Source organism: Stegostoma tigrinum, chromosome 2, assembly GCF_030684315.1.
Source record: "Stegostoma tigrinum isolate sSteTig4 chromosome 2, sSteTig4.hap1, whole genome shotgun sequence".
Taxonomy (NCBI): domain Eukaryota; kingdom Metazoa; phylum Chordata; class Chondrichthyes; order Orectolobiformes; family Stegostomatidae; genus Stegostoma; species Stegostoma tigrinum.
In genome coordinates, this window is record NC_081355.1 from 116,218,007 (window position 1) to 116,237,215 (window position 19,209).

At 43.1% G+C, this 19,209-nt stretch overlaps 1 protein-coding gene across 3 annotated transcripts in view; it reads left to right on the forward strand.

Annotated features, from left to right (window-relative positions):
• The first annotated feature begins 860 nt into the window (after positions 1–860).
• The window catches only part of malrd1 (MAM and LDL receptor class A domain containing 1), a 414,264-nt gene continuing 395,915 nt past the window's right edge, over positions 861–19,209 (forward strand). Inside the window, exon 1 of one of the 3 annotated variants that reach the window (XM_048551253.2) lies at positions 861–958. In XM_048551253.2, the coding sequence (XP_048407210.2) occupies positions 913–958 (46 nt within the window). In that variant the 5' untranslated portion in view covers positions 861–912. Of the gene's footprint in view, positions 959–6,286; positions 6,691–19,209 lie in introns of those variants that run through there. The other 2 variants (XM_059638768.1, XM_059638771.1) reach the window with 2 other exon arrangements.

Genomic DNA, 19,209 nt, shown 5'->3' on the forward strand with positions numbered 1-19,209 from the left:
TTTTCAAAACATTGCAATAGGGCACTTGAAGGTTCAAGTACCTACACACTTACTTTCATGTTGATGTGCGTTTTGCCTCCGTCTGGGTATTTGTTCCTAATGCAGCTATCTTCCATAAAATAAGAATTAGGTGTGGGTGACATGGGATTGAAGAATCCAACAGAAAATGTATTACAGCTCACTGTTATGTGCAAACATCAGATTCACAGATACTTCAGTCATATTAAATTGCTTGGCTGTGGACAACAGTGTGCTTTAATCAGTGCATCAAGTTTCAAGGGGCTCAAGTTATGTTGAAGACTTTGAAACATTATGAGACTGTGATACTCTCAAGTCACATGTTTTGATACCATCTTGATGTTGTGAGTGAGTCGCTTAGGAGTAAACTGCTGTGAGACATTAAACAACATTCTTCTTTTTCCACAGGTAAAAAAAATCTGTCCATTCAAGGTAGCACTGAAGTGTGGTAACATTTAGCGAGTTGTCTACAGCAGATATTATTCTTACATACCATATAATCATTCTGCCCTTCTAAACCTCTATTCTACGTCCGTCAGAATTACTAACAATGTTCTCTTAAATATACTTCTAGGTTTAAAAATTCTATGATAGACTCGACTACAACTGGGAAACCGCAAACCCAGGGGAACTAAGGGGCTATTGGCTTCCCACAAGCCTGACTTCCTCATGGAAGCGTGGAACTGAAGCCTGACCAGTGTGAGAACAACATCTGACCCCATGGTGACCCGACATCAAGGAGGCCTGACTGAACCAGCCACAAGACCCCCACCACAAACCCCCCCCAACCCCTCCCCCACAAATTGCACCACTGCTCCCAGAATGCTCAACACTGTGATTGGTGCCCAGGATCCCACTATCAGAGCAGCAGATCTTCCTCACTAATGTGTGGGAATGACTAGGAGCAGCCAGGAAATGTGGGAGACGTACTGGACTTCAGGTGAGACTGAAATTTCAATGTTTCAACTCCCTGTCCCCAGCACATACCTGGCAAAAGACCAAGCCACTGAGAACAAGATGGATGAACTTAAAGCAAGACTCAACTTCCAAAGGGAATTAAGAAACTGCTGTGCGCTCTGCTTTACAGAGACACGGCTCAGTCTTGTTACACCTGACCGGTGCTCGAAAGTTGCAACCCTAGCGAGTTATTGCTCCCCAAGACTAGAATATCTTACAGTAACTAAGAAAATTACAGCACAGGAACAGGCCCTGCTTCCTTTTTCCTCTTGGCTAGTCTCACAATTTCACCTGTCATCCATGCTTCCTTAATCTTGCCATTTCCATTCCTCATTTTCACAGGAACATGTCTCTCCTGCAAGCTAATCAACCTCTCTTTAAAAGCCTCCTACATATCAAATGTGGATTTACCTTCAAACAGTTTCTCCCCAACTACATTCCTCAGATCCTGCCGAATCTTGGTATAGTCTGCCTTCCCCCAGTTTAGTACTCTTCCTTTAGGGCCACTCCCATCCTTGTCCATGAGTATAGTAAAACTGACGGAATTGTGGTCGCTATTTCCAAAGTAGTCCCCTACTGTAATATCAACCACCTGGCCGAGTTCATTCCCCAGCACCAGGTCCAATAGGGCCCCTTCCCGAGTTGGACTACATACATATTGCTTTAGAAAACCCTCCTGGACACACCTTACAAATTCTGCTCCGTCTTGACCCCTAACACTGAGTGAATCCCAGTCAATGTTGGGGAAAATTAAAATCTCCCATCACCACCACCCTGTTTCTCCTACACCTTTCCATTATCTGTTTACATATTTGTATGTCTATCTCATGCTCGCTGTTGGGAGGCCTGTAGTACAGCTCCAACATTGTTATTGCACCCTTCCTATTTCTGAATTCTAACAGTTGTCCCTACTGCCTGTCATGCACATTCACCTCTGCTATCCTGACAGTGATCTACATCCCACCCATATGGAAGTGAAGAGTATACTTGACAAAAGCATACAATGCTACAAATAGACATAAGACAGAATACTCCACAGCCTTGCTCATTGTAGCTGGTGACTTCGAACTAACCAACCACAAGAACGTGGTATCAAAATATCATCAACATGTCACCTGCCCCACCAGAGGTCCAAACGTCCTTCGACAATCATCAATGATGCCTACTGCTCCATTCCCTGTCCGCATTTTGGAAAATCAGATTACCATGCTGTGCTCCTCCTCCTGACTTACAAGCAGAAATTGAAGCGTGTACAGAAAATAGTGTAATGTTAGTCTGAGGCAGCAGGAAGGCTTCTATGGAAATCCTTAGAGTCAGTGGACTGGTACATATTCAAGAACTCAGTAGCCAACCTAAATGAGTATGCCACTACCATCACAGACTTCACTAGTAAGTGTGGAGAAGACTGTGTTCTGTAAAAGTTAAGATTCGATTCCCTACAGTGTGGAAACAGGCCTGTTTGGCCCAACAAGTCCACACTGCCCCTTGAAGCATCCCACACAGACCCATCCCGCTATAACCGACACACCCCTGAATGCTATGGGCAATTTAGCATGGCCGATCCACCTAGCCTACACATCTTTGGGCTGTGGGAGGAAACCGGAGCACCTGGAGGAAACCCATGCAGACACGGGGAGCATTGTGCAAACTCCACACAGACAGTTGCCTGAGGTTGGAAATGAACTTGGGTCCCTGGAGCTATGAAGCCGCAGTGCTAATCACTGAGCCACCCTGCCACCCCAAACATTCTCCAGTTAGAAACCAGGGTTGAATCGGGTGATCCGCTCCCTATTGAAGCTGAGGTCTAAGCTGAACAGCAAGTCCAGGTACGACCTTTATAAGGTCATCAGAGAAGCAAAGAAGTAAAACCGAACTAAGCTTGAGGCTGAGACCAGCCACCTGGTGACCTATCATTTGTGACAAGTCTTACTCAATATCGCAGGCTACAAAGTGAAATCGATCAGCATCATGGACAACAGTATATCCCTGATGAGCTCGATGTATTCGACACTTGCTTGGAACAGAAGGTCAGTGAAACGATGTCACCGATCCCAACAGCCTCGGATGCTCCTGTATCCATGGTCACTGCAGCAGACATTAGACCAGCTTTCATAAGAGTGAACCCATGGAAAGTAATTGGCCTGGATAAAGCCCGCAGCCGTGCACTCAGATCCTGTGCAGACTGACTGTTGGGAGTATTCGCAGATATCTTTCACGTCTCCTTGCTACGATCTGAAGTCCCACCTACTTCAAGAAGACCATCATCATTCCAGTGCCAAAGAAAAATCATGCAGTGTGCCTCAATGACTAGCTCCTGGTGGCTTTGAACTCCATAATTATGAAGTGCTTCACAAGGTTAGTCATAGCTCACATCAACTGCAGCCTACCAAACTGCCTTGAACCTTTCCAATTCACCTAATGGTGCAAAATTTCCATGGCAGATGCCATCTCCCTGGCCCTACAGTCACCTCTGAAATATTTGGATGACCAGGACACCTACGTTGACTCCTATTTATTGACTACAATTCTGCCTTCAACACCATAATCCCAAACAAACTCATCTCCAAACTTTGACCTAGGTTTGGGCTCTCTTCTCTGTAACTAGATCTTTGATTTCCTGACTAATGGACTGCAGTCAGTAAGAATAAGGGACAACACCTCCTGCACCATTATCCTTAACACTGGTATCCTGCAAAGTTGCAGACTCAACCCCTGCTAAATTACTTACATATTCACATTTTGTGACCAAATTCCACCCCAACTCCATTCACAGGTTTGCTTACAAGAGCACAATTGTAGGTCAGATCTCAAACAATGACGTGACAGATTACAAGAAGGAGATTGTGTGCTCAGCAGCATGGTGTAAAGACAACAATCGCTCTATCAATGTCAGAGAAATGAAGAAGCTGATCATTGACTTCAGGAAGCAGAGTGGAAGGTGTGTCCCTGTCAGCATAAATGGTGCTGAGCTGGAGATGGTCGAAAGTGTCGAGTCCCTAGGAGTGGTGATCACCAACAAACTGTCTTGGTCTTCTCATGTCAATGTCAGTCAGGAAATCGCAACAACATCTTTGCTTCCATAGGAAACTAATGACATTCGGCATGTCCAAAAGGAATCATACCAATTTTATAGATGACCCATAGGAAGCATTCTATTTGAATGCTTCACAGCTTGGTATGGCTACACCAAGACTGCAAGAAATGACAGAAAGTTGCAAACACAACCCAGTCCATCACACAAACCAGCTTGCCATCCATTGATTCCATTTATATTCCCTACCGTCTTAGCAAAGCAACCAACATTATTGAAGACCCCTTCCACCCTAGTTTTACACTCTTACACTCTCTTCTGTTGGACAGAGGACCTAAAAGTTTGAATACACACATGAAAAGATTCAAGAACAGCTTCTTTCTCATTGTTATCAGACTTTTGAACAGACATCTCAAATGTTAATTCTGATGTCTTTCTCTGTACCTTTGCTGGGGCTAAAACACTCATTTTGAATTCTGTTCTGCTACCTTGATACACTTTGTATAGTATGATCTACCCATAAAACACGCAAATCACCTCTTTCATTGTACCTCAGTACATGTGACAACAATAAGCAATCAATCAAATTGCCCCTAATAGATATACTTAGTTGCACATCATTATATGTTGTTAATATAACATTTATGCCAACAAAACATTTTGAGCTGACAAGATTACCAAATTCAAACTTTAGTATAATGCTTTGGATTTCAGGTGAGCCAATGAACTAATGGTATTATTGCTCGACAATTAATCCAGAAACTCAGTTAATGTTCTGGGGACCTGGGTTCAAATCCTGCCATGGGAGATGGTTGAATTTCAATTATATAAAAAAAATCATGAATTATAGATGACCATGAAAGCATTGTTGATTGTTGAGGAAAAACCCATCTGGCTCAGTAATGTCCTTTAGGGAATGAGATCTGTTGTCCATGCCTGGCCTGGCCTATATATGACTCCAGATCCACAGCAAAGTGGTTAACTGTAGGATGCTGTAGGTTGCAGAGAGACATAGATAAGCTGCAGAGCTGGGCTGAGAGGTGGCAAATGGAGGTTAATGCAGACAAGTGTGAGGTGATGCACTTTGGTAGGAGTAACCGGAAGGCAAAGTACAGGGCTAATGGTAAGATTCTTAGCAGTGTTAATGAGCAGAGAGATCTCGGTGTCCATGTACACAGATCCTTGAAAGTTGCCACCCAGGTTGACAGGGCTGTTAATGAGGCATACAGTGTTTCAGCTTTTTATAAATGGAAGGATCGAGTTCCGGAACGAAGAGGTTATGGTGAAGCTGTACAAAACTCTTGCGCGGCCGCACTTGGAGTATTGTGTACAGTTCTGGTCACCGCATTATAAGACGGATGTGGAAGCTTTGGAAAGGGTGCAGAGGAGATTTACTAGGATGTTGCCTGGTATGGAGGGAAGGTCTTATGAGGAAAGGCTGAGGGACTTGAGGCTGTTTTCCTCAGAGGGAAGAAGGTTGAGAGGTGACTTAACTGAGACGTATAAAATAATCAGAGGGTTAGATAGGGTGGATAAGGAGAGCCTTTTTCCTCGGATGGTGACGGCGAGCACGAGGGGGCATAGCTTTAAATTGAGGGGTGAAAGATAAAGGACAGATGTCAGAGGTAGTTTCTTTACTCAGAGAGTAGTAAGGGAATGGAACGCTTTGCCTGCAACGGTAGTAGATTCGCCAACTTTAGGTACATTTAAGTCGTCATTGGACAAGCATATGGGCGTACATGGAATAGTGTAGGTTAGATAGGCTTGAGATCGGTATGACAGGTCGGCACAACATGGACGGCCGAAGGGCCTGTACTGTGCTGTAATGTTCTATGTTCTATGTTCTAACTCTCGACTGCCCTCAAAAATGGCTTAGTAAGCGACTCAGTTCAAAGACAACTAAGGATGGGCAATAAATGCTGGCCAGCCAGCGACACCCATATCCCACAAATCAATTAAAATAAAGAGCATGTTTTGATCTTGTGATCAAATAACCAACTGGAGAGATGCCCATTGTTTTCAAATGCCTAGGAATAGCTGATTAAGTTCAACCAGTGCTTAGCTTGGCATTTAACTTGGCATTGGCATGGATGTGACTCTTGTACTGTACAGCATCTGAATTAGCTTTGCCAGGAGTACACCAGGAAAAGTTACTTGAAGTTAAAAAAATACAATTAACTTTGTACGTTGGCAGCACCACAAATGATTGTGTTTGAATATACAACGAGCTTCTGCAAATGCAATGAATTTGAAGCTTAGTACAATTTTAATACTACAATTGGAATTACTCATTTGAAGATAACAGAAAAGATAAAGCTCCCTAGTTAAACATTTCCAAGGCAGATATTGTGAAGTCAGTGGGACTTTACAATCCTTCCAGGAATAGCACAATACTGTGTAATGAGTGTGCTAAGCCGTGCCTCTACATCGTGTTGATACTTGGTTATTTGTTTTTATTCATGGAAATTATCACTGTTTAATGGAAGAAGTGTATACAGAAGAGGATTGCAAATCCTTCATTGAATAACCAATGAACAGAGCCTGGAAAATACTGTTCCAACTACTTTCTGTGATTTTCCAAGTGGCGCAACCATGTACAGGAGCTGAATTCCAAGGCACAAGAGCTGTTCCTGATAATTCCGACATTGCAGGTCAATACCAGAATGTTAATAATGAAGTAGAATGTAAGTTGTGCATTTGCAGTTTAAAAAATTATGCTTCCAAATCATTTAATTCTCTGATGTTCTTAAATAGAACAAACAGCTCCATAACTTTTTTCTGTACTAAAAAGATCTTTGTAAAAATCTTAACTCAGAAATTGTTTGATTGTGAAGTTGATTAACTCAGTACAGGAATACATTTCTCCCTACTGTTCCTAATGTCTGAGGTTTAGCTAGCCAGGAACAATGATTGCAAAATATTTAAAAACTGAAAGAACTGCAGATGCTGTAAATCGGAAGCAAAACAAAAATTGCTGGAAAAGCTCAGTAAGGCTTGCAGCATTTGTCAGAAAGTTCTGAGGAACAATTCTTAGGAAAAGTCACTCGACCTGAAAATGTTAACTCTGATTTCTCTCCACAACTGCTGCTAGACTTGCTGAGCTTTTCTAGCAATTTGTTTTTTTGTTTCTCACAAAACAATTTGTTTGCTTCAAGCTGTTAAAAATTATTTCCTTGCGTAATCTGGTGAAATGAGTGATAATGAAAGCTCTTTTTACTGTCTGTTAAGCTTTTGTACCTCGTACAAAATTTGAACTAGAAAGAGGAAGGCCAGGACAGATTGTTCACAGAATCAGCGGACGTTGTATATCAACTAACAGTGAATGCTATTAGACCAAATAGTGGATATACCACAATACTGTAAGCTACCTAGGCTGCGTAGATCATCAAAACATGAAAAGGTTTCTGTTCATCAGGAAAACTATTACTGATCTCTGGCATGTAATAAAACAAGACTAACAGTGAAGTCCAGCAATCTCCCTGTGATCAGCCTCGGTAAAATCATTCCCTTCAGTGTGTATCTTGCTAACCGTCTCCTTTGCCATCCACGTCATATTCTACACAGTTCTTTCAATTATTTGGTGGAGAGATATCACTCACATTTCAGAATTCTTGTCTATTTTTCACAATTTAGGTAAAGATTAATTTAAAATGTGATTCAATTTAAAAGTGATTTTAAATAAAATTGTTTCTCAGTGCAGTTCAAACATAGTTTGTGGACACTAAGTTAACTAATTAATAAGCTAACTTATAACATTTTTTCAAGTCCAGATAGTGAACAGTGTGTTGTTTTCTTTTGGTATCTTTGGAATCACATTTCTCACAATTGTGTTGGATGGACTACACTTTGATCTTTGTTGGTGACCGGAAAGTTAAGAAAAACGGGGAGCTGAACCTTACACTTCAGAAAAGTGTTATTTTCATGGAATTACATGATGAGTTGCACCATTGTCGACAGGGCCTTCAACCAGATCCAACACATCTCCCACATTTCCGCCCTTACCCCTTCTCTTCACCCCTGAAACAGCAATAGGGTTCTGCGATAACAAGATGTAGAGCTGGATGATGCAGGCCAAGCAGCATCAGCGGAACAGGAAAGCTGACATTTCGGGTCAAGACCCAATAAGGCTCCCTTTGTTCTTGCCACCAGCGGCCACATCCAGAAGATCATCAGACACCGTTTCTGCCATCTCAAGTGAGATGCCACCACCAGACACCTACTCCCCTCCCCTCTGTTGTCCACCTTTCGTAGGGGCCATTCCTCTGGGATGCCCTGGTCCACTCTTCCTTCACTCCCAGCATAACCCCCACAGCCCAACGGCACATTCCCCTGCAATAGATGAAGGTGTAACAATTGCCTACTTACCTCCTTCCTCCCCAGTATCCAAGGGCACAAACATAGTTTCCAGGTGAAGCAACATTTTACCTACACTTCCCAGAATCTAGTCCACTGCATTCGGTGCTCACAACGTGGCCTCCTTCACAGTGGGGAAACGTAGTATAGACTGGCTGACCACTTCGAAGAACATCCATGTTCTGCAAGCAAAAAAAGACCCTGAGTTTCCAGTTGCCTGTCACTTTAACACACCAGCCCCCACCACCACCCCTGTTCCCCAGCCAACATCTCTGCCTCAGGCCTGCTGCAGTGTTCCAGTGAAGCTCAGTGCAAGCTGGAATAACAAACCTAATTTTCTGCTTGCGGACACTGCAGCCCTCCAGGCTCAATATCGAATTCAATAATTTTAGGGCCTAAACTCTCCCATGTTCCAGCCCACCATCACTTGTTGCCACATAGCCTGCCATTACATAACCCCTGTTGTTAGTCACTAACACTCCCCATTAACAACTATCCACCCTCCAAGACAGGTTGTTATCAACTCCTTTGCCTATCTGACCGGTCTTCTCTCAATCGTTGGGCACTATACCCACCTATCGCTCACTCTTCAACTCCTGCCCCCACCCTATCTTCTGCATATAAACTAATATTTTCCTAGCTATCATCAATTCTGAGGAAGGCTTCTCGAACCCAAACCATAGAACATAGAACATTACAGCACAGTACAGGCCCTTCGGCGCTCCATGTTGTGCCGACCTGTCATACCGATCTCAAGCCTATCTAACCTACACTATTCCATGTACGTCCATATGCATATCCAATGACGACTTAAATGTACCTCAAGTTGGCGAATCTACTATCGTTGCAAGCAAAGTGTTCCATTCCCTTACTACTCTCTGAGTAAAGAAACTACGTCTGACATCTGTCCTATATCTTTCACCCCTCAATTTAAAGCTATGTCCCCTCGTGCTTGCCGTCACCATCCGAGGAAAAAGGCTCTCCTTATCCACCCTATCTAACCCTCTGATTATTTTATATGTTTCAATTAAGTCACCTCTCAACCTTCTTCCCTCTGAGGAAAACAGCCTCAAGTCCCTCAGCCTTTCCTCATAAGACCTTCCCTCCATACCAGGCAACATCCTAGTAAATCTCCTCTGCACCCTTTCCAAAGCTTCTACATCCTTCTTATAATGCGGTGACCAGAACTGTACACAATACTCCAAGTGCGGCCGCACCAGAGTTTTGTACAGCTTCACCATAACCTCTTGGTTCCGGAACTTGATCCCTCTATTAATAAAAGCTAAAACACTGTATGCCTTCTTGACAGCCCTGTCAACCTGGGTGGCAACTTTCAAGGATCTGTGTACATGGACACCGCGATCTCTCTGCTCATCTACACTGCCAAGAATCTCACCATTAGCCCAGTAATTTGCCTTCCAGTTACTCCTACTAAAGTGCATCACCTCACACTTGTCTGCATTAAACTCCATTTGCCACCTCTCAGCCCAGTTCTGCACCTTATCTAGATCTCTCTGCAACCTACAGCATCCTTCGTCACTATCCACAATGCCACTGACCTTAGTGTCGTCTGCAAATTTACTAACCCATCCTTCCACGCTCTCATCCAGGTCATTTATAAAAATGACAAACAGCAGTGGACCCAACACCGACCCTTGCGGTACACCACTAGTAACTGGTCTCCAGGATGAACATTTCCCATCAACCACCACCCTCTGCCTTCTTTCAGCAAGCCAATTTCCGATCCAAACTGCTTTATCTCCCACAATCCCATTCCTCCGCATTTTGTACAATAGCCTACTGTGGGGAACCTTATCGAACGCCTTTCTGTAATCCATATACACCACATCAACCGGTTTACTCTCATCTACCTGTTTGGCCACCTTCTCAAAAAACTCAATAAGTTTTGTGAGGCACGAACTTCCCTTCACAAAACCATGTTGACTATCCATAATCAATTTATTCTTTTCTGGATGATTATAAATCCTGTCCCTTATAACCTTTTCCAACACTTTACCAACAACTGAGGTAAGGCTCACTGGTCTATAATTACCAGGGTTGTCTCTACTCCCCTTCTTGAACATGGGAACCACATTTGCTATCCTGCAGTCATCTGGCACTATTCCTGTAGACAATGACGAGTTAAAAATCAATGCCAAAGGCTCAGCAATCTCCTCCCTGGCTTCCCAGACGATCCTAGGATAAATCCCATCCGGCCCAGGGGACTCATCTATCTTCACCCTCTGTAGGATTTCTAATACCTCTTCCTTGTAAACCTCAATCCCACCTAGTCTAGTGGCTTGTATCTCAGTATTCTCCTCGACAACATTGTCGTTTTCTAGAGTGAATAATGTTGAAAAATATTCATTTCATGCTTCCCCTATCTCATCTGACTCCACACACAACTTACCATTACTACACTTGATTGGCCCTAATCTTACTTTTGTCATTCTTTTATTCCTTAAATACCTATAGAAAGCCTTAGGGTTTACCCTGGTCCTATCCACCAACAACTTCTCATGTCTCCTCCTGGATCTCTGAGCTCTCTCTTTAGGTCTTTCCTGGCTACCTTGTAGCCCTCAAGCGCCCTAACTGAGCCTTCACATCTCATCCTAACATAAGCCTTCTTCTTCCTCTTGACCAGAGATTCCACCTCCTTTGTAAACCACAGCTCCCGCGCTCTACAGCTTCCTCCCTGCCTGACAGGTACATACTTATCTAGGACACACAGGAGCTTTTCCTTGAATAAGCTCCACATTTCTAATGTGCCCATTCCCTGCAGTTTCCTTCCCCATCCTATGCTCCCTAAATCTTGCCTAATTTCATCGTAATTGCCTTTCCCCAGCTATAACTCTTGCCCAGTGGAATACACCTATCCCTTTCCTTCACTGAAGTAAACATAACAGAATTGTGATTGCTATCACCAAAGTGCTCACCTACTTCCAAATCTAACACCTGGCCAGGCTCATTACCCAGTATCAAATCCAATGTGGCTTCGCCCCTTGTTGGCCTGTCTACATACTGCGTCAGGAAGCCCTCCTGCACACTCTGGACAAAAACTGACCCATCTATAGTACTCGAACTATAATGTTCCCAATCAATATTTGGAAAGTTGAAGTCCCCCAATGCAACTACCCTGTCTCTCTCACTCCTATCGAGAATCATCTTTGCTATCCTTTCCTCTCCATCTCTGGAACTATTCGGAGGCCTATAGAAAAATCCCAACAGGGTGACCTCTCCTTTCCGGTTTCTAACCTCAGCCCATATTACCTCAGTTGATGAGTCACCAAACATCCTTTCTGCAACTGTAATACTGTCCTTGACCAACAATGCCACACCTCCCCCACTTTTACGATCTTCTCTGTTCTTACTGAAACATCTAAATCCCGGAACCTGCAACAACCATTCCTGTCCCTGCTCTATCCATGTGTCCGAAATGGCCACAACATCGAAGTCCCAGGTACTAACCGATGCTGCAAGTTCACCCACCTTATTCCGGACGCTCCTGGCATTGAAGTAGACACACTTCAAACCAACTTCTCGCTTGCCGTTGCCATCTTGCATCCCTGAAACTTTATTTCAAACCACCCTACTCTCAACCTTTTCTATAGTCGAACTACAATTTTGGTTCCCATCCCCCTGCTGAATTAGTTTAAACCCACCTGAATAGCCTTAGCAAATTTCCCCCCCAGGATATTGGTACCCCTCTGGTTCAGGTGAAGACCACCTTGCTTGTAGAGGTCCCACCTACACCAGAAAGAGCCCCAATTATCCAAGAATCCAAAACCCTCCCTCCTGCACCATTCCTGTAACCACGTGTTCAACTCTTCTCTCTCTATATTCCTTGCCTCACTAGCACGTGGCACGGGCAACAAACCAGAGACAACAACTCTGTTCGTCCTAGCTCTAAGCTTCCATCCTAGCTCCCTGAATTTCTGCCTTAAATCCCCATCTCTCTTCCTACCTATGTCGTTGGTGCCAATGTGGACCACGACTTGGGGGTGCTCCCCCTCCCTTAAGGATCACAAAAACACGATCAGAGAAATCACGCACCCTGGCACCTGGGAAACAACATACCAACCGTGAGTCTCTCTCATCCCCCTTTAATTCTGAGTTTCTCTTCACAGATGCTGCCAGACTTGCTGAGCTTTTCCAGCACCTTCTGTTTCTGTTCCCCCAGACTATTAACGCTGCACAGCCATTGCATCTCTTACTCACTGACTCACACCATCTCACCACCTCTTCCCGTGCTGCACTAACATTAACAGCTACATCACTCAGTTTATCCTATTCTTTCATTTCAGAAGTAAACATCCCACAATAGGACTGAAAGAGCCAAGATAGATTATGGGTTGCCTAAAATTTGACCACTGTATGAGGATGAGGCCAAGCAACTGAATGACCTGTGCCCACACTGTTGGGCTGATATCAGAGGCTACCCATAACTTACTGTTGCTGGGAGCCCTGCCTGAAGGGTATCTCCCCTGACTTGACTGAGGAATACTCCCCTTAGACTTTGAGGCATAGCCACTTGACTGAAGCACATGCAGTGTATTTTCTGCGTTTGTTGCTGGTATGTGGTTTCGGTGTGAGATTGATTGTAGCAAGGTGATAAACATGTTTGTCCCCTTGACCCATGACTAGAAGACACGAGTAGCTGACTGGCTTGGCGTGTGCATTGTGTATTGTGTGCCTGTTAGCTTTTGCTGAGAAGGCAAAATGTTAAAAGGTGAATTAGGGATGCTATGAGCAACCACATGGTTGCTAAAGATATAAGCAAGCAGCCCAGAGACGCAGCCAGATCTAATCAGTGAGCTGGGTGATTGTTCCTGCATGTAAAGTGTCAGAAGTTAGTTGGTAAATGCAACTTGCTGCTCCAAAAGAGGAAGGCTTTGCTTGACTTTTCATGCAATTCTCCCAAGTTTCTCACTATAGCACTTGCCATTCAGGAAGATCCTGACCAAAGTTTTACTCGGCTTACCGCAGATTAGAGCAGTTCATGGTACAAACCAAACATTTGCTTCATTGAACGATAACTCAACCTACTTTCAAAGTGCTTGGGAAAAAGACTGAAAGAAAAGACAAATGCCTCAATGGTACCAATTTCTGGTTTACATCACCTGGGAAACTATTGTTATGTTTAAAGGTTATGTCGTCATAAAAATAAATTTGAATAGTATGAGTTATTGCTCATAAAATTGGCACTTGGAATGTTCATATCTGCAACCATGCCATTGAAACCAAGAAGGTAACCGCAATAAACATGAATTCATAAGTCACTTGGTTTGGTTTGCATCACATATCATAGTGCGAACAGATGCTTTATTTTGCTGCGTGCATGACAGTATAGATTTCCACAGTGAACCTCAGCAACATAAGCAATAAAAGTATTAGATGCACGATTCGAAGTGCTATTGTGTAATTCAATCGGAAAGAATTTTTCTCTATGAATGTGAAAATGGTATTTTCACAAATGGACTTCAGTAAAGCCTTTGATAAGGTTCCACGTGGTAGACTATTGGAGAAAATATGGAGGCATGGGATTGAGGGAGAGCAGTTTGAATTAGAAACTGGCTTTCTGTAAGAAGGCAACGAGTGATGGTGGATGGAAAATATTCAGCCTGGAGCCCGGTTACAAGTGGTGTGCCTCAAGGATCTATTTTGGGACCACTGCAGTTTGTCATTTTTATAAGTGGCTTGGATACAGGCATTGGTGGGTGGGTTAGTAAGTTGTAGATTGCACTAAAGTCGGTGAAGTGGTGGACAGTGTGGAAGAATGTTGCAGGTTGCAGGGAGACTTGGATAAACTGCAGAATTGGGCTGAAAGTTGGCAAATGGAGTTCAATGCGGATAAATATGAGGTGATTCACTTTGGGAAGAATAATAGGAAGGCAGAATACTGGGTCAATGGAAAGATTCTTGGTGGTGTGGATGTGCAGAGGGATCTTGGTGTCCATGTACATAGATCCCTGATAGTTGCCACCCAGGTTGATAGTGCTGTTAAGAAGGCTTACAGTGTGTTAGGTTTTATTGGTAGAGGGATTGAGTTTGGGAGCCGTGATGTCATGCTGCAACTGTACAAAACGCTAATGCGGCTTCATTTGGAATATTGTGTGCAGTTCTGGTCGCCCCATTACAGGAAGGATGTGGAAGCATTGGAAAAGTTGCAGAGGAGATTTACCAGGATGTTGCCTGGTCTGGAGCGAAAGCCTTATGAAGAAAGGCTGAGGGACTTGGGTCTGTTCTCATTGGAGAGAAGAAGGCTAAGTGGGGATTTAATAGAGGCATACAAGATGTGGAAGCTTTGGAAAGGGTGCAGAGGAGATTTACTAGGATGTTGCCTGGTACGGAGGGAAGGTCTTACGAGGAAAGGCTGAGGGACTTGAGGCTGTTTTCGTTAGAGAGAAGAAGGTTGAGAGACGACTTAATTGAAACATTTAAAATAATCAGAAGGTTAGATAGGGTGGATAGGGCGAGCCTTTTTCCTAGGATGGTGATGGCAAGCACGAGGGGCATAGCTTTAAATTGAGGGGTGAAAGATATAGGACAGATGTCAGAGGTAGTTTCTTTACTCAGAGAGTAGTAAGGGAATGGAACGCTTTGCCTGCAACGGTAGTAGATTCGTCAACTTGAGGTACATTTAAATCGGCATTGGATAAGCATATGGACGTACAAGGAATAGTGTAGGTTAGATGGGCTTGAGATCGGTATGAGAGGTCGGCACAACATCGAGCACCGAAGGGCGTGTACTGTGCTGTAATGTTCTATGTTCTATGCTCTATGTTCTATGTAAGATGATCAGAGGATTAGAAAGGATGGACAGTGAGAGTCTTTTTCCGAGGATGATGAATTCAGCTTGTACGAGGGGGCATAGCTACAAATTGAGGGGTGATAGATATAAGACAGAAGTCAGAGGCAGGTTCTTTACTCAGAGAGTGGTAAGGGCATGGAATGCCCTGTCTGCCAATGTAGTTAACTCAGCCACATTAGGGGCATTTAAGCAGTCCTTGGATAAGCATATGGATGATGATGGGATAGTGTAGGGGGAGGGGCTTAGATTAACTCACAGGTCAGTGCAACATCAAGGGCTTAAGGGCCTGTTCTGTGCTGTAATGTTCTATGTTCTATTTATTGAGAAAATCACGCATGCTCCTCTGATTCCTTCATTATCAGATCTCATGTTTCCTGCAGTTCCTGAGGGGGAACCAAATGTTAGAATCTTAAGGAAGGGCATTGTTAAAGAGCAATCATTGCCGATTATGCTATGATATAGCACATATAGCGCAGGAATGTAAGTTTACACAGCGCATTTACATAACAGAAATTTGTTGAATTCAATTCACAATTGAGCTGTGTGGAATTCTCATGGATTTCTTTAGTAAGGACCAAAGAGGCTCATCAGACACAGGATACATTGTGCCAAAATTAACAATTATCCCACAAAACATCACTTTGAGTAGAGGTTTGATTGTGAAATCCGAGAAAGCAGCCAGTAAAGGTCAGGAAAGCAATAATTCACCAGTTGTCAGATCAATGTGATTTTCATTGCAAGTTCTTCAATTTGAGTCCTGTAAACATCCATTACAGCAGTTATTTTCACTAATATATTGTATTTGATGCCATATACCCTTGTTTAGAACATAGAACATAGAACAATACAGCACAGAACAGGCCCTTCGGCCCTCGATGTTGCGCCGGCCTGTGAACTAATCTAAGCCCCTCCCCCTACACTATCTTTAGTTTAGTTCTGTCATTGATGTTTGGTATGTAACCAGTCAAAATCTTTTCTGCCAAATTCATTAAAAGGAACAATTGCACCACAAATTAACTCCTTCATCCCAGAATCAGTCAAGTTAACCTCTTCTGAACTGCTTACAATGTAATAATTTCCTTTCTTAAGTAAGGAGATAGAAATAATACAGTAACACCACATGTTATCTCATTGACACACTATGTAACTGTGGCAAAGTTTTCCTACTCTTGAGTCCAATTTCCTTACAATCACGTACAAAAACACTTCATCCTTCAACCAATGGGAATAGATTTCTTTTTCAATTCAGACTATTCAAGCTCCTCATTACTTTGAGTCTCTTTCTCACTTCTCTTCACCGCCTCCTCTTCCCCAAGAAAAACAATGCCAACCACTCCAAACTCAGTAACTGACATTCCTTATCCCCAGAACAATTTTTGTGAATCTTTTCTGCTCTCTCTTTAATTTCATCATATCTTTCCCGAAATATGGCACCCAGAACTGGACATAAAGTGAGAGTTATGGCTCTATCAATTTTCTGTACAAGTTTCATATGATATTCTTGCTTTTATACTGTATGTCCCTATTAATAAATGCTTTATTAACTACAGGCTCAGCTTGCTCTGTTTAATGATTTATGCACATGTTTACCCAACCCAAATGTCTTTGCATATCCACCTTTCATTTAATATTGTCTCACCACACTCTTTCTACCAAAACAAATCATTCCATAATTATCCACTTTCAATTTTATCTTCCTCTTGTCCGTCCATTGCATCATCCTGTGTATGTCCTTTTGAGGTTCCCAGTACTTCTGAGTTTGATATCACCTGCACATTTTGAAGTTATGCCAAGCACAACAAGCTCTGGATCATTTGCAGATATCAGGAAAAACAGGATCTCGGACATCATTCTAAGGAACTCTTCTATAAGCATACTTTCAGCCCAGAGACAATCTTTCACTGTGGGTCTCTGTTCCCTGCCTATCAGCCAGTTTTATATCCAAGTGCCTGTTGTATTCACTAAGCTCTAACTTTTCTCACAAATCTATTGTGCAGAACGTTGTCAAATGCCTCCTGCCTTTCATTTAAAAGTTATCCTCAGGAAGTCAGAATCAAGAACAACCAGCCACCCACCCAATGTTGACCTACAATCAGGTGACTGGGTTCAGGGTCCTGGAAGATTATATAAAGAGAAAATTATACTTGATGAGTGAGTATGCTTTCTTACCAAACTGTTGAAGCAGGATGATTGTTGTCAAGGGCTTGGCACTATTACAGTTTGCAATGTAATGTGTTAATAGCAAAAGCAATGTCGTTTGCTGATTCTTCACCTTTCATTTCCTCATCCACTGTAAGACCACTTTGTTAATAACCTCCACTACAGATTCTGTGAAATAGGTAAGGCTGTGTCCTTTTATATGCCACCATCAGTCTGTAGCTGCTTGAATCTTCATACTCCCATCTGCTTCTGCAAGCATGGGTATACTGAAGTATGTTCACTGGCAATATAAGCCTGCAGTGAAAACTCTCTGACATTGTGGATGACCTTGCTGCCGAAACAACATAATGTTTTTGCCAACATTTGTGTTGTTGTTTTTTTTTATTATGTACACAGTTATTTAGGCATACATCACTCTTTGCTGTCAATCTTACATCATTGCCATAAATGCCATAGAAAACCAGGAATAGAATGAGGCACTTTAGCCCCCTCTCCAAAACCCTTCCCCAGTTTGTCCTGTTATTCAATCACATCATGGCTGATCAATGCATCAAGTTTATTGACCTGTCTTCATTGCATTTCTCTTGATACCCTAGCATTCTATTACACATATGCTGGAGTATTATAGTGATTTGAGCAAAATAGGCTATTATAACATTTGTGACGGAATCAGACAAGAAGTCTAATATCTGGCCTGTGAGTGTGTAGGGCACAGCTTTGCAAATGCTGCCCTTGAGGCCTCGGCACTCTTGTCCTCAGAAGTTGAGAAGGTGGCTTCTGGGGAAGCTGGCCATTTCACAGCAGTGATGGTGGATGTACTAGTGGTATCTTCCAGACAACAGAGTGAGAAGATATCTTGGCCTGAGGTTAGGGAATGAGGAGTCGAATGCCACACTCTCCCCCATCTTCCTTTCTGCTCTGTTGTGAACTGGCTTCTTTTGGAATGAGGAAAAGGGAGGATTTGAGTGACCTCCATATGGCAGTGCTAGCTGTTCTTCAAACCATTGAGACACCTTCAGGTGAAGTGGCAACTTTGGACATGGCTGCTAAAGTCTGATTGCATGGCCTGCCCTCCAATAAGATCGCGTCCCTTCAGGTCCCTAACAGAGAAGTGAGTGGCCATCTTCCCCTGAGTAATATGTTCAGATTCTGAACTGAGCAAGGAATCTTTGGAAAGTCAGTATTTGTCCGGGTACACTATGGTCTTTCAAATACAGTGCAGCAGACATCTGAAGAGTGATGAGTTCCTAGTATGTTGTGTGATAACACTAGAATGGGGCTGCACTCAATTAGGTTAGCACTGCAGCCACACAGCACCAGGGACTCAGGTTCAATTCCAGCCTCAGGCAACTGTCTGTGTGGAGTTTGCACATTCTCCCCGTGTCTGCGTGGGTTTCCTCCCACAGTCCAAAGATGTGCAGGCTAGGTAGAATGGCCAGGCTAATTTGTCTGTAGTGTTCAGGGGTGTGTGGGTTGTAGGAGGATGGGTCTGGGTGGAATGCTTCAAGGGGCAGTGTGTTGGGCCAAAGGGCCTGTTTCCACACTGTAGGGAATCTAATCACATCTAACACAAAAGTGCCATAGGATTGGGGTAGATAGTTAACGAGGCAAGTTTGGTAAAATACAGTGCAAAATCCCACTCAGCCTCACAGCAAGATTCCTTCCCAAAAACTCAACGCAACTGACACTTAGCCAAAGAAAGTAAGATAGGCCTCTATCTTTGTCAAAGATTCAATTAAATAAGTAGCTGTTGCCTTTTAGGGGAGAATTATTCATTTTTTTCTACCAACAATCTATGGATAAGTATTTTCTCTCTAGCGCTAATTTAAAGATTTTTGGCAGGATTTTCCCTTTATGAGAAGTGATGGGAAGATGGAGG